This window comes from Nycticebus coucang, chromosome 17, assembly GCF_027406575.1.
Source record: "Nycticebus coucang isolate mNycCou1 chromosome 17, mNycCou1.pri, whole genome shotgun sequence".
Lineage (NCBI taxonomy): Eukaryota > Metazoa > Chordata > Mammalia > Primates > Lorisidae > Nycticebus > Nycticebus coucang.
The window spans coordinates 36,130,647-36,153,070 of NC_069796.1; the positions used below are offsets into that span (position 1 = coordinate 36,130,647).

Sequence of the window (22,424 nt, forward strand, 5' to 3'; positions counted from 1 at the left end):
ACTCATTTTCTATTGTTTCATACTTATTGTTACTGCCCAAAAGTTATTCAGCTGTTTGAATTCTGCTACTAGATCTAATGTGTAACTACAGTGGGTGGGAAACCAGCAACAAAATTGAATGGCTGTACATTTTACTGTGTATAAAATATAATTCAACTAAAGAAGGGAGGGGGAGATTAGACCAAATCACTACAGAAATCATATAACCCAAGAGACTATCTCAGGGACCAGAAACAAAGGCAAACTCTATTGTTGGGATAGATTCTACATCTCCAAATACAGTATGGATCAGACTCTGCTTGCCTACACCCTGATCCCTTATGGGTACCACAAGCTACTCATACCAAGCTAACTCCCACTCATCTCCCAGGCCTTATCTTAAACCTTATCTTCTAAAAGAGCCCTTCCCTGATCTCCTCCCTCCATCCAAATTGAGTTCCCTTAATATTCTCTCTCAGTGTACCATCCATGTTCCTTTCCTTCAAAGGACATATCACAATTTGTGCATAGACATTACTTTGTGCTTATTTGATGAATGCCTGTCTTTATCACTAGACTGCAGACTCCAGGAGGGCAGGCAATGGAATTGCTACTGCTGACTATTACAACCTCAGTGATCAACAAAGTGCCTGGCATGTAACAGAAACTCTAACATTTGGGCTGAATTGAAAGAATAACAATTATCAATTCAGACTCACAAAGACCTTGATCCTGGAAAAAGGGGTAGTGTGCTGAATAAAATAAGGTAAATAGGTATTTTGGTCACTACAGAGGTATTAGCTACACAAGACAAGTAAGGTGGTATTGTGCTTAAAAAGAAAAGAAAAGAAAGACCTTCATAGCACATGTAATTTCTATCACTCTAAATAGTAAATTCTTAAGGAAAAGAAATAGTATCACCCTTGTCTGTATTTAGCCCAGTGATCTGTAAGGGTTTAAGAGTGGACAACACCCTCAACCTTCTCCCTTACTGGGGCATGATGCTGATGCCGAATGTCCCACAGTAAGGACATCGTCCTTTGGGGGAAGCACTATCTTCACTGGCTCCCCATTCAAGACTCCAGATGGCTGAGTGGGAGGTGGGGCACAGAAAGGAGAAAAAGGCAGATGATACATTTCACAATCACACTCTCCTGCTGAGACTCAGTCCTGGTGCTTGGCCCCTCCATGGGCTCAGAGGCATTTGGATGACTAATGTTGAAGCAGGAAAAATTTTAAAGTCTCACAATACAATATTCAAAACCCCTAAGATGAGATGATGATCTGTGAAGAAAAAAGGTCAGTCAACCTTCTAGTTCTTCCTTTACAAGATTCCAACCAAAATGAGTTAAAGATGTTCTGCTCCAGGGGCCCAGGGACATTCAGAGCTATCATGGCTTAATGGTTAAGAGAATGCTGCCCACACCAGGCAGGCATGAGTTTGGAGGTCAGCTGGCCCTCCTACTTGCCCATGTGGGGCTTCAGTTTCCTCTTAAGTGACTGATTCAGTTGTTGTGAGGATTAAATAAAATAATAATGTAAAAGAGTGATTCCTGAGTGTACAGTACACTGCGCTATCAGCTGGGAGTAAGTTTACCTGAACATTCTCTTCAGTCACCTCAATTTCGGCTGTATAGATATAGTCAATCAGCTTACTCAGTGTCTGCCCATCCACATCCTTAATTTCGATCTTCTTGGCTTTACTCTCAGACATGTCACCTACAGTTCACAACAAAAACAAAAAGGACATGAACATGGCACCTAGGGTTTGCTTAACTTACACATGGCCATCAGCCTCTCTTAGAAACATAAAAGCACTGCCCATGCTCTGATAGAGAGTGGAGGGATTCAGGCATGGAGAAGCACAAACTAGATGACATCAAGGTCACATCAACACTGGCTCTGTGATCACCCACAAACCCAATCTTAAGCCTTCCTCACTCTATTGCCCATTTCCATTTTGAAGGCAAGTCTGTGTGCAGTCATCCATTCAACCAACATTTACTATAAACTTCTACATACAAGGCCAAGAAAAGTGAACAAAATATGCTCCTATCCTCAAGCAACACAAGACTAGTAAAGCAGATATATAAAAATATTTATAGACATCAGTGATAAGAGCTTAGTAGAGGGATAACAAGAATAAGTAGCATTTATTGAGTGTTAACTATGACCAAGCACTGTGTTAAGCATTTTAAGTCTTGCCTCTTCTAATCTTCACAACATATGAGCTTAACTAACATTATCCCCATTTTACAGATGAAGAAACAGAGGCACAGGAGAGTAAGTAATTAATTTTGCCCACAGTGATATACGTGGGAAGGAAGAAAAGTGGGCTGAAACCCATTGAATCTGACTCGAACTCCACACTCATAACCACTACACTATACTAAATCCTAAGAACACAGAGGAAGGAGCAACAAACTCTGAGAACTCCAGTTAGGCAACATAGTAGGAGGTCACATTTGAGCTGGACATTAGAGGATGAAGAAGAGTTCCATAGGCAGCAAAGGGAGGAAGCAGGAGGTAGACATGGAATCTGTAAGTGCAAAGGGAGGAAATGCTAAAAGGATAAATATCAGGAATGGCACTCATTAAATCTTACTTATCCTTTATTTATTTATTTATTTATTTATTTGAGACGGAGTCTCACTATGTTGCCCTCAGTTGAGTGCTATGGAGTCATAGCTCACAGCGACCTCAAACTCTTGGGCTTAAGCGATTCTCTTGCCTCTGCCTCCCAAGTAGCTGGGACCACAGGCACCTGCCACAATGCCCAGCTATTTTTTTGTTGCAGTTGTCAATAGTTGTTCAGCAGGCCCCAGGCCGGGTTCAAACCCACCAGCTCCAGTGCATGTGGCCAGCACCCTAGCTGCGGGGCTACAGGCACAGAGCCAAGATTACTTATTCTTGTGAGAGGTTGGTACAAGGGGTAACAGTGAAAAGAAAGGAGATGGAGAGGTAGATGGGGCCAGGACTTGCAAAGTCTTGCACGTCACATAAACAAGTTTAGTTTTATTCTAAGGGTAGCACCACTGAGAGGTTTTAAACAGGGGGATGACATCAACAGATGAGTATTTTTGAATGAAAATTTGGATGCAGGGTAGAAGATAGATTTAGGCAAAGAGAGCAGTTGGGAGGCCCTGATAATAATCCAAGAAAGAGAAAAGGTAGGTCTGTGAACAAAGGTGGTGGCAGCACCACGGTTTTATGGTCCTGAGGCCCTGACTTCAGCCCATGCGCTATCTACAACACACGTTTATCTAGAGCCAGGCTCATTCAGCAAGGGCTACTGATCTCAGATGGAAAGACAGGCAACACATGTGTCTTCATAGACTGAAATAAAAGGCAACTTGACTACAAGAAACAAGGGATTCAGAAGCCCTAATGTATGTGTGAAAACAGAGTCTCGGTGGTTGTTTTCTCTCTGTGGAATTCATACACTAGAGCCAAGAAAATAAAGTACAGTACAGCATGTGGGCTGCAGACACCCACCTCCAAGCTGCATGGATGGCACATGATTCCTCCACCAATCCCCAGTTCCCAACCTAACACACTTCTAGATCTGAATGACTCTGGAACAGGGAGGAAAACATTCCAAACCCTGCCTGCTACCTTCACTGCCAGATCAGGTAGACCCCAGACTCTCTACTCTGTTCTCCCTCCTTTGACCACTGGTGGAAGCCAATGAAAAGGCCTCAACACAAAGAGCAGAACAAAGAAGAAAAAAAGGAAACAGAAAAAGATGGCAGTGTCCTCCTGCATCCATAAGACAGGCGCTCACAATCATTGACTTGAATTTATTCTGAGATGCTTAAACAAAAACTTGTTTACAAAAGGAAATCAAAAGTTAAGCTTCTCTCTCTAAACAGCCATTAAGAAATGTATTAATGAGAGTACAGTTGGTAATCATATTGCAAAAAATAATCAAAGATAGCCAATTATTAGTTTAACAACTTGGTCCTTAAAAAAACAACTAAGAAAGGCTTGGCACCTAAAGCTCGGCAGCTAGGGCACCGGCCACATACACCAGAGCTGACGGGTTCAAATCCAACAAGGTTCTGCCAAACAACAATGACAATTACAACCAAAAAAAAAATAGCTGGGCAGGGGTGGTGCCTGTGGCTCAAAGGAGTAGGGTACCGGCTCCAAATGCTGGAGGTGGTAGGTTTAAACCCAGCCCTGGCCAAAAAAAAAAAATAGCTGAGCATTGTGATGGGCACCTGTAGTCCCAGCTACTTGGGAGGCTGAGGCAAGAGAATCGCTTAAGCCCAAGAGTTTGAGGTTGCTGTGAGCTATGACGCCACAGCACTCTAGGGAGACATAGTGAGACTCTGTCTCAAAAAAATAATAATAAAATAAAAAGAAAAAGAGCAGCCAGACTGCAAGAACCCAGAGATTCAGAAGCCCTCATGGGAGTGCAAATCAGAGCCTGAGCTGATTGTTCTCTGTCTGTGGAACTTGTGCTTGGGAGTCAGGTTTAAATTTTCTAACTTTGGGGTAAACAAATGGAAACTCCTGAAATGATGAAAATATTTTTATATAAGCACAAAAGTTTAGTTTTTCTAGGGGGATGGCAGATCATTTTTATTAGATTCTGATAGGGATCTATAACTTGGAAAAGGTTAAAACAGTTTTCTAAACAGTAGGACTGTGGAAGACTTTCTTGCTTCTTTAGACAGACTCTGAAATTTATAATTTTCTACATTAAATATGTAAAACTTTAAAAAAAAGAATGAGAAATAAAAACTAGGGGCTCAAGGACAATAGTTATTTTCTAAGAAAGCTTACTTGTAGTAAATTGGAGAACCATATAAGTCACATAGATTTGTAAATTCCAAGCTTGCTATCTCTTAAGAATAAGCAAAAATGACTATACCAAACTAAGACTTTAGCTTAAATAGGTCCTGAAAATAGTCATACTAACAGTCACTACTGTGTGCCAAGCTCTCTGCTAAGGGTTTTTTATACACATTATTTCATTTAATCCTCTTAATTCCCTGAGGTAGATCATACACCTCATTACTTCCATTTTATAAATTTTTTTTGAGACAGAGTCTCACTATATTGCCCCAGGCTAGAGTACCCTGGTGTCAGACTAGCTCACAGCAACCTCAAACTCCTGGGTTCAAGTGATCCTTCTGCCTCTGCCTCCTGAGTACTGGGATTATTACAGGCCCCTGCCACAATACCCAGCTAATTTTTCCTATTTTTAGTAGAGATAGAGTCTCACTCTTCCTCAGGCTAGTCTTGAAATCCTGAGCCCAAGCAACCATCCCTCCTCAGCCTCCTGAGTAGCTAGGACTACAGGCAACCACCACAACACCCCGCTAATTTTTCCCATTTTTCGTAGAGATGGGGTCTCACTCTTACTCAGGTGGGTCTCAAACTTCTGAGCTCAAACAATTCTCCCACCTCAGGCTCTCAGAGCACTAGGATTACAGGCAGGAGCCATCATACCTGGCCTTATTTTACAAATTATAGAATTGGCATTTCAGGAAGTATTTACATATAGGTAATAAGAGACAGGGCCATGATTTGAACCTTGACCTAACCCTAGACCCTGTGTCTTTTTTTTTTTTTTTTTTAGACAGAATCTCACTATGTCGCCCTTGGTAGAGTGCCGTGGCATCAGAGCTCACAGCAACCTCAAACTCTTGGGGGGCTTAAGCGATACTCCCGCCTCAGCCTCCCTAGTAGCTGGGACTACAGGCACCTGCTACAACGCCTGGCTATTCTTTTTTTGTTGTTGCAGCTGTCATTGTTGTTTAGCTGGCCCAGGCCGGGTTCAAACTCCCCAGCCTGATGCATGTGGCTAGCACCATAACCACAGTGCTATAGGTCCCAAGCTGACCCTGTATCATCTATAATAAATCCCTCTATACAGACCAGGCGCAGTGGCTCACACCTGTAATCCTAGCACTCTGGGAGGCCATGGCGGGTGGATTGCCTGAGCTCACAGGGTGGAGACCAGCCTGAACCAGAGTGAGACCTCATCTCTAAAAGTAGCTGGGCATGGTGGCCGGGCACCTGTAGCCCCAGCTACTTGGGAGGCTAAGGCAAAAGAATTCCTTGAGCCCACGAATTTGAGCTTGCTGTGAGCTATGATGTCATTGCACTCTACCAGGAATGACAAAGTGAGACTCTGTCTAAATAAATAAATAAATAAATCCCACCCCCCAAACTGACCCTAACTAATATCTCTAAAAAAAGTATTCCCAACCCAAGGTAATGATACAAATTCTAAAAACAAGCTAGTACTTAAAACCTACCAAAGGACCAAGCAGGCTAGGATCTTGTCAAGCTTATCTGTCAAGATACATACCTTCAACACGCAACACACTGCTTATCATATAACAAAGACTTAAAAAAGATTTGTTGGGGTGGTAAAATGGGGAAGAAGAGAGGTTTTCTTAAGATCTCATAATTCTATTGGCTTCAGCAATTCCTGAAAGATAGAAACTATCAAGGGCTTAGTCATTCTTTCTACTTTACTCACCTCTATCAGTTTAACAAAATATTTCTAGAAAAGAGAACACGAACCTGTAAGTCCTTCTATGTTTAAGATCAAACCAAGCATCCTCCTCTCTATTTTTTCCTAAGAGGACTAGTTGGCCACCTCAGGCTCTGAACTTTCAGAAAATGTCTGTCAGATACACATCTTTTTAGCCCTCTCCATCTTCTGCATGTTAACTATTAACAAGCATGTCCTATTCTTCAAATAGAACATGATACACTCAAGGGCAGATATTTGCTCATTCATTTACTCAGCAAACATGTATTAAATGTGTTCCCACATGTCAAACACTGAGTTAGGCCCAAAGGACGCAGTGGTGAACAAGTACGGCCCTGCCCTCATGGAGCTCAGTCTGGTGGAAAGAGACAAGTAAACAATTGCAAAGGGTTTTAAATTCTAGAAAGGAGGACACCGTTTGAAAGATTCTTAAGCCAAGGACTCTTGTACCCTAACCCGTATGAAAAAATGATGAGCACACAGCAGCACATATTTGCTCTTCCAAGGAGAGAGTCCATTGTTTTCATCAGATTGATTCATAATGGTTAAGAACTATTGAGCTAGAGAAGGAGTCATACCTATTCAGAAGAGAATAATACTCCAGACAGAAAGAATAAAACATGTATATTATTCTTTATATCTTTATATATATATAGATATATAGATATAGATATATCTCAGGAAGTATAAAAGAGCATGACCTGTCTGGAAAACATAAGAAGTTCAGTCTTTGTGTAGCACAGTATGCAAAGGGAAGAATGGTGAGATAGACAGGATCTATCACTTGAGAGCCTTCCGGGGCCATGCTAAAGAGTTTAGACTTCAGCCTAAAGGCAATTATTATGTTAGGACTCATCATAATTTTATTTTGGGATTATCACTATAGCCACAGTATGGAAAATGAGTTAGAGATAGGAGAACACAACAGGCAGCAAGTTGACCAATTAGAAGGCTGCTGCAGAATATCAAGTAAAAGATGACAGTGGCCTGAACTACAGGACTACATCTTGAACTTCTTTAAATCCTCTACCTTAGGGCCTTGCACTTAGCAGTCTCTGAAAACCATAGAGAGCTCAGGAAAGCAAGTAATCCCACAAGTCTATTAGGTACAAGTGTCTGAGTCCCGGTTCTAGATCCTAGCAAGAACACTTCTGTGCACAACTGAGATCTTTTTAGGTAAAAGACTGACAAAGAGTTGCAGAAGGAAAAGGTTGGGCTGGAAGATTGAAAGTGGCAAACCTTTCACTATGGCAGAAGACTCAAGATGTCTAGGAAACTCACTGGCTTGTTTTCCACATCAGTATAAATACCCAACCCTTTTATTAAGTAAATGAAGCCTTGATTTTTGGCCAGGGCTAGGTTTGAACCCGCCACCTCCGGCATATGGGACCAGTGCCCTACTCCTTGAGCCACAGGTGCCACTCTAAATGAAGCCTTAAGAATGAAAAAGGAATAGCAGATTGGCTGGCAGGTCTCTCTAAAGAACCATAGCTAAATCACCAACCACCCTTATGAAGTTTTATGTCCTTAAAGAGAAGAAAAAAGTATTAGAGTCTTTATGTTATAGAATTCTTCCTTGTTGCTAACTTGAATTACTGCTGTAATTTAGTCTCATGTTCTGGGTAGAGAGAAAACAGGAAAATCTTTATCCTTTACACAATAATTCATCATAGGGGTTGAATTGGTTATGGAACTTTCTTCCCTCTAATCCTCACTTAAATCCTATTGTCTGTGTTGCCAACTCATTTGGCTAGAACTGAGCACTAAGGACCATGTGAACAATTAACCTCACACAAGAAAAAGAAATACTCTGCACCTCCTTGAATCCTGGATTAGGAGTTGGTTTCACCTTCTATGTAACTGTCTTCTAGAGTTACACAGATTAAGTGCTGGGGTCAGGACTGGAACCCAGGTCATTATGGCTCCAAAGCCCTTTCCAAAATACCACCCTATCTCCTAATTACCTTTCTTGTAGGTAAGTGGTCTGGGCCATTTGACTACAAAAAGCTGATTTCCATCTCCAGTGAAACAGGACATTCCATGCCCTGCCTTTATCCCAAGGCTGTGTGAGAATCAAAGATGATGAGAGTGTGAGAGGTAGGACAGTGGGATCCTGCAGAGCTGCAATGACAGGTATCACCCCATCACCTATCCTCCCTGGAATCTCATCCCTCCTCCACTTGGGGAATACCATGGTCAGGGAACACCATGTCAGGAAGGAAATGCCTGTGTAGCCACACAGATGTTTCAAATCAACCCTAACCACCACCACACTTCACATTCAAAGAGCTTTGAAACTATGAAGTGCTCTACAAATAATAAAAGTAAACTTTATTAAGTACCTATTCTGTGCTGGGGGTCTTATACCCATTATCTGTATTTGCTCCCTGTTTACTGTTATTATTCCAGTCTCACAGATGAGAAAACTGAGGATCAGAGTGGACAAGTGAATTCCCCACACATATATTAAGTGCTGGGGACAGGACTGGAGCCCAGGTCATTATGGCTTCAAAGCCCTTTCCAAAATACCACACTATCTCCTAATGCAAGGTGGTATTACTACCCTAGCATTTAATCCTTAGCAAAGAAACCTCCATGTCACCAACCCCAAACATCTTTTATGAACATTCATAAAACATTCCTTATCAATAATTAATGTCCAATGATGATCTGAATTTTAAGGTTGAGCTACTCTAAACCCAGACAAGTCTACCCTAGACCATCTTGGTCAAACCACCTATGCTCTTTTTTTCTTTTATTTATTATTTATTTTTTAATTAATTAATTAATTAATTTTGAGACAGAGTCTCTCTCTGTTGCCCTGGGTAGAGTGCTGTAGCGTCATAGCTCACAGCTACCTCCAACTCCTGGGTTCAAGCAATCCTCTTGCCTCCGACTCTTGAGTAGCTGGGATTACAGGGGCCCGTCACAAATGCCTGGATAGTTTTTTCCTATTTTTAGTAGAGATGGGGTCTCACTCTTGCTCAGGCTAGTCTCCAACTCCTTAGCTCAGGTGATCCACCACCTCGGCCTCCCATAGCGTTAGGATTACAGGCGTGAGCCACCACGCCTGGCATAGCTGCACTTTAAATAGCAAGATTCAGGGGTGGGGGTGAGTAGCAGTCTCTATACCTAGATGCATGACTTCTATAGCCCTCACCCCCAAATCTGGGTCTCCTAAGCCAGAAAAGCAAGCCTGACTTGGACGTGTGTTAGGGACAGAAAGATGAAATCCTGTATCACTGTTACTTCAACCCACAGTGACTAACTCTAGAAGACGGTTACCCAGAAGATGAAACCAACTCCTAATCCCAGGCAGCCTCTGACATCTCTAGTGTTTTTAACTGTTCTATTAACCCCTGGCTTTCAGAAACTGGATTCTATCTACCACCAGTATTACTCCACAACCTCTCTCAGGTCTAAAGAAGTAATTCAGTTCCCTAGTTCTGCCTCCCTCCCTGCCCCATAGCCTTGTATTCAGTTTTTTTGTTGTTTGTTTTTGGTTTTTTTATTTTTTTGAGACAGAGTCTCAAGCTGTCACCCTAGGTAGAATGCGTGGTGTCACAGCTCACGGCAACCTCAAACTCTTGGGCTAAAGCCATTCTCTTGCCTCAGCCTCCCAAGTAGCTAGGACTACAGGCACCCACCACAATGCCCAGCAATGTTGTTGTTGTTGTTGCATCTGTCATTGTTATTTTAGCTGGCCCAGGCCAAGTTCGAACCCTCCAGCTTCCAGGTTGTGGCTAGCACCCTAACCACTGAGCTATGGGCACCACCCTTGCATTCAGTTTTGCTGGGCTCTATATTATACAAAGTTCTTCAAAGGCATCAACACACCATGCAAACACACAAAACACAGACATGGGCCATGATGTCAGGACTGGTAGTGTCTAGCATAAAGGTCAAAACAATGGTTCTATGGAATGAGTTTATGCCTCGGAGTGCCTAAGAGAGTTTATGCCTAAGAGAGCCAGGCAACTCATTCTCCTTGGGGAGTGATTGGTCTACTTGAATTCTAAGCCGTTTCTTCTTATCCTCAACATATTCCTTACCTTTCTTCTCTATTTCTACTCACCATATGTAAAGATGCCAGTTGAATGTCAGCCTAAATCTAATAAAAACTGGACAATAACTCTTCTTTAAAAAATAAAACCCAATCTAAATTAGTCACTGCAGAGATTACAGAGGAATGGGACAGCTCACTGCCACAACTTCATTTGGGATGGAAGCCCAGATGCCTTCTAGCCATGATGACTTGGATTGCTCAGCAGCTTTCATTACTATCTGTGTATTTACGTGTGGTCCAAAATAACTCTTCTTCTTCCGATGTGTGGCAGGAAAAAAAGGAAAAAGGTTGGCCACCCTTGAACCATACTCTTACCTAGATACTGCATAACATGTTAACGTTTTATTTTTTGCTTGTTCACATTTTCTGATTTTTTTTTTCCTGTAATGAAAATATGAGAATAGTGTTCTAATGGATAGGTGAATGAATAGATGAAAGGATGAATAAAAGGATGGAAGGGTGGATGGTAACAAAATTCTTTGGAAGGCTAGGGCTGGGTATTGTTTTAGACTCCTTTCTTCTCTTGATTCTCCTCTCCCTTCAATTACTAGAATCTAAGACCTGCCCCAGAAGCACCTTTTCTCCCAATTTATAAGGACACTATGTTTTTGCTAAGGCACTTCCACTACCCCAGATGCAAATTCATTAGCAAAAAGTGAAGCCAACACTATAATTCATTGCCATTCCAAATAGATTCCCCTCCCAACACTTTCCAACCACATACACAAAGAATGACTGGCACAGTTATTTGTTGAAGTTGCAGCTAAATAACTATTGCAGACAAAATGAATTATTTTAAGAGAAATAGAAGTGGATGAAGGAAAGAGGAAAAAATGAAATAAAAACCTTACAACTAGGATTTGAGATAATTCTCAAAATTTTCAGACAGTAAACTTAGCTGGGTTTCTAGGCTGAATTAGGAAACTCCCGTCCCAGGGTTCAAAATGAGGTTGAGAGTAGCTTCATCGATTTAGCAGAGGCACAATTCCAAGTTGAGACCAGGCTCCCTATACATGATGAGCCAGTGGGGACACACAAGTGAGGAATTCTCAAAGCACAAGTGCCAAGTTTCTCCCAATAAAAACCACTCTGCCCAGCTGTGTAAAAAATTAGGAAAAGAGGCGGCGCCTGTGGCTCACGGAGTAGGGCGCCGGCCCCATATGCCAAGAGTGGCAGATTTGAGTCTGGCCCCAGCCAAACTGCAACAACAAAAAAAAATAATTAATTAATTAGTTAATTAATTAAAAAGAAAATTAGAAAAGAGTTAAGACCTACTCAGAAAAAATGTCCCTGCACTCACCCATTCTTAGCCAGCTCATGTTCATTCTTTTGACCTTCACTTATTCACCATCTCCTCTGTTGGGCACTAAGGATTTGGTAATAACAAGACATGTTTCCCAAATGCCCAAAGCTCACAATGAAGTTCAGGAGACATCTCATTCACTCATTTAAAAAATATTTGAACCCTACCATATACCAGGTGCTTAGGATACAGTAACAAGTCCAACAAAGGCTTATTTTCTAGTACGGAGAGATAGATAAAAGATACATTAAACAACCAACCAAGATGAATTTCAGATAGTGATAAGTGTTAATGAAAAAAATAAAATCAAGTATAGGAAGAAAAAGGCTTGGTATGGAACTATGGCTAGGGTGATCAGAAGAGGCCTCTCTGAAGAAGAGACATTTACAGAATAAAGAAGCAGCCAGTTATGTGTATGCGAGATGCCAGGGCATGGCCAATGCAGACACCAGGCAACACACAAGAATGCAGTGACAGTCACCATACTCAGTGTAGGTACAGGGCACTTAGAAAGCGTGAGGAAGAGATACTTAACCAGTCTGGGGGTCTCACCAAGCCCAGATGGCCTCCTCCTGTCTCTACCAGCAGTGATTTATAGAGCACTGTAAGAACCTCATTCAGGGAAGATGCAGTATGGAACTATAGACACAAAGCTCAGCCCATGGGTTTCAGGGAATTCCGTCTCAGCAGTAAAACAAATCCTTCTCCTTCTCTCAGCCTCAATGTCCTCTATCTGCAAAATTAGAGCTCAGAAGGCCTGGTGATGAACCTGGAGTCCATGTTGTTAACAAGCTCCCCTACATGACCATGATGCATGCTCAAGTATGAGAACTAATAGCCTATAAGATCCTACCTCTCTTTTTCTTGAGGTAGACAGGGGATATGGCCTTGCTGGGACTTTGGTTCCATAATGTCTTCCATAGTACAAAGCACAGTACCTGGCATAACAAAGCTCTTCGTGGCTTTCATAGGCTTTTCTTTCCTCCCTCCCATCAGGCCACCACCCTCAATATTTTCCCAGTGGGGCCGGAGCCCCATAACCATGGGTTATCATTTGCCCCTCACCATACCTGTGAACATTGCACAGAAGTAGGGGCTGCAGGCTGCCAGGACCACACGGTGGGCTTCTATCTCGACATCTTCTGCCACAATCATCACGTCACACAACAGCTGTTTACTGTAAGACACCAGTGAGGGGACAGGATGGGTCATAGCATAGACACCTATCCCCATCATACACAAGTGTTTTTTTTCCCACCCAGACTTCAGACTGTCACTGTCACAGAGACTTGCTCTATCTTGAATTTGGCAGGAAGGATGGATTCATCAAGTTTTCTAAGTGTCTGATATGCCTGACATTCATGCTTTCCCAAAGTACACAGAGAGCTCAAATTACTCTCTGTCTGTAAACTCAGGGCTACTTCATTGTCTTTACCTCTCTGCTCCATAATTCCATCAGTGGTTCAGGAAGCAGTGGCAAAAGCTTGGGACTGTCAACTGAGTGACTGAATAAATGCCAAGGAACATGAGCATACCACTGACAGGTGCCACCAGCAAGATCAAGTACTAACAATTCACCAAGGGGTCTACTACATATACTAAGAGGCAAGCCAAACTCCCATAACCTTCCTTCCACTCAGATTTAACACTATCAATGAGAAGACTCCACTGCACACATAGTGATCCATAAAGACCCTGTACAAACTCCCATCACTGCAATTATTAAAAATTTTATAACTAACATTTTTAATTATTTGTCACCTCAATAAAGAATGTGTTTTGGGTGGCACCTATGGCTCAAAGGGGTAGGGCGCCAGCCCCATATGCCGGAGGTGGTGGGTTCAAACCCAGCCCCGGCCAAAAACTGCAAAAAAATACATAAATAAAACTGCAAAAAAATAAAAAAAAAAAAAATGTGTTTTATTTATTTTTATATCCAAGACACATGGCTGCATACATAACACACAGCAAACTCTAAATTTTTTGTTTGTTCGTTTTTTTGAGACAGAGCCTCAAGCTGTTGCCCTGGGTAGAGTGCCATGGCATCACAGCTCACAGCAACCTCCAACTCCTGGGCTCAAGCGATTCTCCTGCCTCCGCCTCCCAAGTAGCTGGGACTACAAGCACCTGCCACAATGCCTGCCTATTTTTTGGTTATAGTCGTCATTGTTGTTTGGTGGGCCTGGGCTGGATTCAAACCCGCCAGCTCAAGTGTATGTGGCTGGTGCTTTAGCCGCTTGAGCCATAGGCGCCGAGCCACGAACTCTAAATTTGTAAAGAATGAATGAATGGAATGGAATCAATGCACATTCACAGAGGGAATCAATACATGACTACTTTAGAAATCAAGCCACCCTAACAATTTTTCCTTCATCAGTCTTCCAACATCTTACATACCTAATATCAATGTAATAGTTAACATTTATTGAATTATATGTGCCAAGCACTATTCTAAGCACTTTTAACTATTTTTTCTATTTATTTTTTTTTTGACACAGAGTCTCAAGCTGTCACCCTGGGTAGAGTCCTATGGCATCACAGCTCACAGCAAACTCAAACTCTTGAGCTTAAGCAATTCTCTTGCCTCAGCCTCCCAAGTAGCTGGGACTACAAGTGCCCACCACAATGCCCAGCTATTTTTTTTTTTTTTTGGTTGCAGTTGTCATTGTTGTTTGGCAGGCCCAGGCTGGACTTGCCAAACAAACTTGCCACCCGCCAGCTCTGGTGGATATGGCTGGTGCCCTAGCCGCTTGAGCTACAGGTACAAAGCCAACACATATTTTTCATTTAACCCTCTCTACTACCCCATGAGATAGAGGCAACTATTATACCCCATATTACAAATGAGGAAATTGAGGGCCAGGGAAGTTAAATAACTTTCCTAATGTCACAGAGAAAGGAAATAATAGAGACAGGTTTTGAATGCGGGCAGCAGAGCCCATGCTCTTCTGTGGTATCCTGATCACTACTGGTTTCTCCTTTAGATTAAAGCACTAGAGGCAGGAAGAATGACAAGGAGGAAACACATTTCAGCTGAGATTCACCGGTAGTTGTTACTCAGCAAGCTACACCAGTTGAGAAGTCTGAGGTCATGGCTGGTTCCTTTGTGAGGATGTTGAGACCAGTGGCTGAGAGATGGAAAAGAAGCTACATTCTTGCCAGCTCTGCTGTAGCATGTTAAGCCACTGTCAACTATTAAGAGGGTAGTTGAGGTTCATTTATCAGAGAAATAGAATCATAAAGCCTGAGAAGGCTGGAGCTGCAAATACTCATAGACTTCATCTGGTCTATGAAACTCAGAGAGGTAAAGAGAAGTCCAAAGCCACAAAGGCCTGACTTGAATCCAGTCTTCCTTACTCCAAATACAGTGATTTTTCTACTGTATTGCCTCATGATTGGCTGACAGTCAGAATGAGAAAAGGCAGAAGATAGGTTAGCTCCAACAGGGACAAACGTTCAACATAAGGAATAAAGTACAAGTGAGGGAGCCTCTGGGAAGGGTAACATCTTTGAGCACAAAGAGGCAAAACCTAGGGTTGGGACTTCACCCTGCAGTGAACGGCAAACCCTACACACAAACTTCATCAGAGTAAACCAGTGCAACCAAGAACAGAAGCAGCTCTGCCATTAACTGGCTATGAGAACGGTGATATAGCCCGGCTTGTGTCAGGCACCTGTAGTCCCAGCTACTTGGGAGGCTGAGGCAAGAGGATCACTTGAGCTCAAGTATTTGAGGGCGCTGCGAGCTATGATGCATGGTACTCTACTGAGGGTGACAAAGTGGGACTCTGTCTCAAAAAAAGAGAAAGAATGTGGATGAATAAAATTACCAGTTTTCTTACCTGTCTTAGCTACCTTTGGGACACATAGAATTCAGACCAAATGGGATTGCAGATGCCACCTGAGAACAGGCTTTTTAGTCTAGTCAGAATTTATTGCGAAAACATATTCCCAACAGGAATAGACTTACCTTGGAAAATGGACTTACCACTGCTTTTTAAGAGCAACGAGTAATTTTTTTGATAACCAATATTTCAATAAGAACATTTTTGACCCAGAAGGGTCAGAAATGCTGAACAAGAGTTCAAGACCAGCCTGAATAAGAGTGAGGCCCTGACTCTTAAACTAGCCAGGTGTTGTGTCAGGTGCCTGTAGACTCAACTACTCAGGAGGCTGAGGCAAGGGGATCATTTGAGCCTAAGAGATTGAGGTTGCTGCAACTGTGACACCATGATACTCTACTGAGCAACAAAGTGAGACTGTCTCAACAAAAGAAAAAAAAAACAAGAAATACAGAACAAATTTTCAGTGCTAGGAGCTGAACAAGCAAATATTAGTGTGTGGGATATCTTGCATAAGTCCTGGGAGGCTGACAATTCTTGAACAAATGGGAAATAAAGATGGAGAATCCAGTTAAACAAATGAGTGAGAGCAATTCTGATGAGTATAAAGTGTGTTTCAGGCCAGAGAAACTCTAATCTGGGAAATTGGCAAGGAGAAATTCACCAGAAATACAAGGTGAGTTTTCCCATGGAGTAGGGAAGCCTGTCTGCATGCTGGACATATCTCTACGTATCTTCTCTACACAGAAAAGGAAAGAGGCAGCTCTAAAGCACTGCATGACTCACAAGCATTCCTATTCCACTCACCTGGAATCCTTTTTCCTGACTACTCCAAAGGACAATCCTGAGGAGAGAAAAGTAGAACTATATACTTCATCATTTGTGGAAAAGTATAATATAGCTGTTAAGAAGGAGCTCGGGCTCCGGAACCAAACTGACTTGAGTTCAAGCCTCAGCCCCACAACTCACTAGTGTGGACAAGTATACAGTGTCCCCAAATTGTCATAACATTGAGATGTGTTGTAAATGACATAATGCATAGTACAGTGTTAACAGTAAATGTTTTGCAAATGTCAGCTTATTTTTCTTCTTTCTTTCTACAAAATATGTAAGATTAGAGGTTAAGGTTTGAACATGTTAAGGTTAAGTTACCTACTGGACATCTTAGTGAAGTTATCAAGTAGGCAAATTGATGGATACATAGGTCTGGAGTTCAGAGGTGGGAAATGGTTAAGAGGTTGAGGGGAAGAAGAAGTACCAGCAAAAAAAGACAGTGTGATTAGAGCATAAGGATATATAGATCAACAGAACACAATTGAGAGTTCAGAAATAAACCCTCCCATTTATGGTCAATTAATTTTTGACAAGGGTGCCAAGACCATTCAACTGGAAAAGAATACTCTTTTCAACAAATGGCACTGGAACAATTGGATAATTCACATGTAAAATAATGAGGTTGGACCCCTTGCTCCCACTGAATACAAAAATTTACTTGAAATAGATCAAAGACCTATATGTAAATGCTAAAGCTATAAAATTCTTTGAAAAAAACACAGGGGTAAATCTTCATGACTTCAAATAAGGTGATGGTTTCTTAGATGTAACACCAAAAACACAAACAATAAAATAAAAAACAATAAATTAGACATCAAAATTTAAAACAGTTGTGCTTCAAAGGACACCAATAGAAAAGTGAAAAGACAATCCATAGAATGAGAGAAAAATTCTGCAAATCATCTGCTAACAGTCTTGTTCCTAGAATATATGAAGAACTTAAACTCTGATAACTCAATAATAAATAGAAAAATAACCCAAGTAAAAAGATCAAGAGATCTGAATAGATATTTCTCCAATAAGATGTAGAAATAGCCAATGAACTCATGAAAAGATGCACAATATCATTAATCACCAGAGAAATTCAAAACCACAGGGAGATAACAACCTCATGCCCACTAGGATGGCTATAATCAAAAACACGAATAACAACAAGTGTTAGAGAAGATATAAAGAAATTGGAATCTTCATACACTGCTGATGGAATTTAAAATGCAAATACTTTGGAAAACAGTTCAGTAGTTTCTCTAAAAGTTAAAGAGTTGCCATGTGACCCAGCAGTCTTATTCCTAGATATATATACATATATATATACATATGAGAAATAAAAATATGTACTTATACAAAGCTTTCACATGAATATTCATAGCATTATTCATAATAGTCAAAAGCCAAATGTGATATATCTTATAATGAAATATTATTCAGCAATAAAAAGGAATGAAGTAGTGAGACATGTTACATCATGCATGAACCTTGAAAACATTATGCTAAGTGAAAGAAGCCAGGTACAAAAGACTACATATCATATGATTCTAAATAGGCAAATCTATAGAGATAAAAAAAAATAGAGGCGGTGCCTGTGGCTCAGTGAGTAGGGCACCGGCCCCATATGCCAAGGGTGGCAGGTTCAAACCCAGCCCCGGCCAAACTGCAACAAAAAAATAGCCGGGTGCTGTGGCGGGCACCTGTAGTCCCAGCTACTCGGGAGGCTGAGGCAAGAGAATCGCTTAAACCCAGGAGCTGGAGGTTGCTGTGAGCTGTGTGATGCCACGGCACTCTACCAAGGGCCATAAAGTGAGACTCTGTCTCTACAAAAAAAAAAAAAATAGAATAGTATTTGCCTAGCTGGTGGGATTGGTAGAAGGGGGGTAAGGACAGGTGGATATGTTAGAAAAGGATGACTGCTAAAGAATACAGGGTTTCTACCTGTGGTGATGAAAATATTCTAAAATTGATTCTAGTTGCACTACTGTGAATATATTAAAAGCTATTATACTCTTAAAATTGGTAAATTATTCAGCATATAAATTATATCTTAACAAAGCTGTTACTAAAAGAAAAAAAAAAAAACAGAAAGCAATGTGCTAAGATGGTCCATCACTAGAAATAAAGCATAGTGACAGACTAACCAAACAAAAAGATGAGGTTTGTAATTGTAAAGTGGGAGGTTAAAACTATCAAAATGAAATAGGGAAGACTGTTTACAGACAGGCTTAGTGTTCACTGGTTGCTCCATTTTCCCTGCTGCCACCTTGTTAGGCCTGGTTAGGGTATGCTACTCCAAGAAGGAACACATCCCCTTCGTAAGCTAGATGGTAAGTCAGGAGCCAAAGAACAGTAGGGCTCTGCTGTCCAGACATAGCTGTTGTCTGGCAGAGCGGAGCAATGAAGTGCAAGGCTGGAGGTTTGGAGGAAGGCTGGATGGTTACCATGCCAACAGCCCTTTCTCTACCATGCAAGGAAAAAGAATAGGAAATTCGTGAATTGTGTGATTCATAAACTGAAAAGAACATGTGTGCTTGAACTAAAATAGCTTAAAATTTAGGGAGGGGAATATGAAAACAATGCAAGAAATATCCCTTGGTCCTTGGAAGATCATGTAACATTTCATTAGCTTAATCCCTGGAGGGCAAGATGCTTTGGCTCACACCTTCATCAAAACAAGGTATGCCTGTCCCCAGTTCCATTAAACTCTTCCAGACCAATAAAGTGTCATCTTAGGTCCCCTCTTTCCCTCCTTATTTATCCCACTCTAGTTTTTACAAGTTATCCATTTAAATACCTTGGAACTTGATACAGCCTTTGGTACCATGAGACTACAAGCTTCCCTGAGGGGAATACTTTGATTCTCTCATCTGCTGCCATATTCTTATAACCTAGTACAGTGCTTAAGCACATCATCATCATCATCATCATCATTATCATCATAGCTGGTATCACTATGTGCTAGGGCCTCATGACAGTATCTAATAAATACTTATCATTCTACAGGCTATTGATATATCAGCAATTCTACTACTAGGAATTCTATAGAAATAATCAACAATGTACACAAGTATTTAATAGTAAGTAATATATGTGCTTTCATTGCTTTAAGCATTTTATTTATTAATCCTCTTAACAACCCAGTAAAACTGGTACTATTATTACCCTCATTTTATGGTTGATAAAAGTGAGGTCAGAGAGATTAATTAACTTGCCCAAGGTCAGTTAGTAAGTACTAAGAGTCAAGATTTGAAACCAGAACTTATTATTGCGACCACTATGTCATACAACTACAAACATAACTACTATGGGTGTTAGGAATGGGAAAACCTAGCTATCCAACAAGAAACTGTTTTTAAAAAAAATTAACCAAAAATAGTATATTGTTCATCCACTTAATGTTATAAAACAGTTAAAGAAAACTTGATTCAATTGTTAAGAAAAAAATCAGGTTGAAATATTAATTTTAAAGAGGCCTATTGTCCAAAGTGGTAATAAAATTATAGATCACTTGTTGCTCATCTGTGGTTTCTATATGATCTATAACAAATAAATTCTTTTTATAAAAACAAAAAAATGAAAGGAAAATCTATGTCTAAACCTGAATTAAATTTTTCCCAGCCAGCCAAGAATATAAAGATTATGGTCCATTTGAAGATAATAAAAAGAAAATTATTCATTTAAATTTCAGCAAAGACTATGTCTGGCATTTAGAACAGTGTTTTCCAAAACAAGCTTAACAAAACATTTGGTCTATACATAACCACCACCGCCAAAGTGGAGTCTATAGTCAAATACGTGTGGAAAACCTTCAGTCCTCAGTCAGGCAAATTTATTGCAGGACTTCTCAGAGCATTTAATATGCCAGTATGCATTATTAACTTCAGAGTGGAGGCAGGGAGGCAATATATAGCGTTTTTCAAACTCATCTGAGTGCAGAGCTCTTTTTTGCCACAGAGCATCTTGAGGGAACTACCAATCCTTGGAACGGACATTGGCAAATGCTGAATTTTACAAAAGCAGCAGCAGCAGGACAACTGGAGGAGATTAAATCCAACTCAGTGCTTTTGGGGAAAGATACAAAACCTGGTAACTTGTAACAGAAGCAACAAGGACTTAGGATGACTTTTTTTTAATTATTTAAGAAAAAGATGCCACTGGTAGAAAGAGGGATGGGGGGATCTTGAGCTCTCCCTTTGAGCGGTCACTGGAGTTAGCTCTTAAATCAGACCCATAAATCAGACAAAGGACACAAGCTATATCCAAAGGAACTAAGTGAGGAACTTCAACAGTGTCTAGAGAATACAACACAAGTTCCTCAGCAACAAGAGAACCGTGCCCATAGGCATGAGCATCAGCACTGCCCAATGCCTAAGAGCTATGGGCAGAGCTTTCAGGAAATCTAGCAGAAGGCCTAATAAAAAATGAGCAGTAGAGCACAAGACAAATTTAGTTTAACTTGGTTTTTAATGCCAAAGCCTAGGCCCCGTAGAAAGGAGAAATGAGAAAACAAAAATAGAATCAGATAGAAATTTACTTTGCTTTAATAAAAATATCTCAATCCCCACTCAACAAACACTTACTCCACTATAGCCATTTTCTCTGCCTAGAAGGCATTTCCCTGCCCCTACAGCCCTTCATTTCTTTAATTCTTACTTGTCCTTCAAAATTCATCTGAAGCATCATCTCCCTTTATGAAGTGCTCTCCAAAGTCCCAGTCTAACATACTTGCTTCTGCAGCACCCTTTTAGAAACAAAAATAATTATTGTATACCTACCATCTACCAGGCACCTAATGCATTTCTCCTTCATAACACCTATTTGCACTGTAGAAAGATTATTTTCATTAACCTATTTACATTTTTTACTTTGTAACACCACCCACTCGGTCCAGTGCCTAGCCAGTGCCTCTGGGCATCTCTGATGAATGAACAGAAGCTCCCAGAAGTGCTAGATGCTAGAGATTATTAAAATTATGCAGAAGTCATCTTGCCCTCAGAAAGTTCATGAACTACAAAGAAAAGATGAGATAACAATTATACCTCACAACAGGATGAAGTACGCAGTGAATAATGGTGTGGGTAAAGGAAGCTTCAGAGCTTTCTGTGTATGTAGGCTTTATACAGAAAAACATGTTCAGTGCCCTGAACCAGTCTTACAATAAACTTGTCAAACATGCACATTGGCCTTACAAACAACCTGCACACCATTTAGCTCAGAGAGAATGAGTATATTTGCATTTCATTTGTTTCTTTACAGAGTTAAATTGCATTTAAGGAGCTAGGTATTCTTCCATTTATATGGCTATCTTGCCAAGCTTAATTCAGACCAAAGAATGAGAGAGAGCGATCAAAAGAAAATATATGACATCCACAATCTTTAATCTCCAGTTGTGTGTAGGTGTTGCAATTATTCTATTATTGGTTTTCAAGCAGCTGGTTCTATTGAAAATCAAGTTTATGAACAGATCTGCTGTAACCATAAATAACTTTTCCCTTGTGATTAATCATTAAAATCATAGGTGTTAAGTAAACACAAAGGAAAGAGATTTCTGGCAAAGACATTCTGTCTCAGAGTTTAAGAGGGGAAGCCACGTGACTGAGCATGGGTGGGGAAGAGTCAGAATTTCCTAAGTAGTGGTTCTGACTTCTGTTCCCAGTCCCTGATGAAGCTCACCCTGCAAGTTCCTTCTGAAAGGGCACAGGTAAGATAGGAAAAGTACCTCCTCAGTTCATTCATAACTTTGAACGCCTTTCCCATGTGGGCAGGGTTGACGATGATTGTCCTCTGGTTCTTCTCATCATCCCCAGCCTGTGTCCGGGGCTGGGAGCTCAGCTTGATGCTATGAAAAGGAAGGAAGAGAGAGTAAAAGAGAATATCATACATGGGTAAACCCAT

At 40.9% G+C, this 22,424-nt stretch overlaps 1 protein-coding gene across 6 annotated transcripts in view; it reads right to left on the reverse strand.

Annotated features, from left to right (window-relative positions):
- KLHL3 (kelch like family member 3) overlaps positions 1–22,424 on the reverse strand; it is a 127,180-nt gene that overhangs the window by 82,607 nt on the left and 22,149 nt on the right. For 3 of the 6 annotated variants that reach the window (XM_053567119.1, XM_053567117.1, XM_053567118.1), the window contains exons 2-4: positions 22,249–22,368; positions 12,933–13,039; positions 1,577–1,698 (exon numbers count right to left, since the gene is read on the reverse strand). In XM_053567119.1, coding sequence (XP_053423094.1) covers positions 1,577–1,698; positions 12,933–13,039; positions 22,249–22,368 — 349 coding nt within the window. Of the gene's footprint in view, positions 1–1,576; positions 1,699–12,932; positions 13,040–22,202; positions 22,369–22,424 lie in introns of those variants that run through there. The other 3 variants (XM_053567120.1, XM_053567122.1, XM_053567123.1) reach the window with 3 other exon arrangements.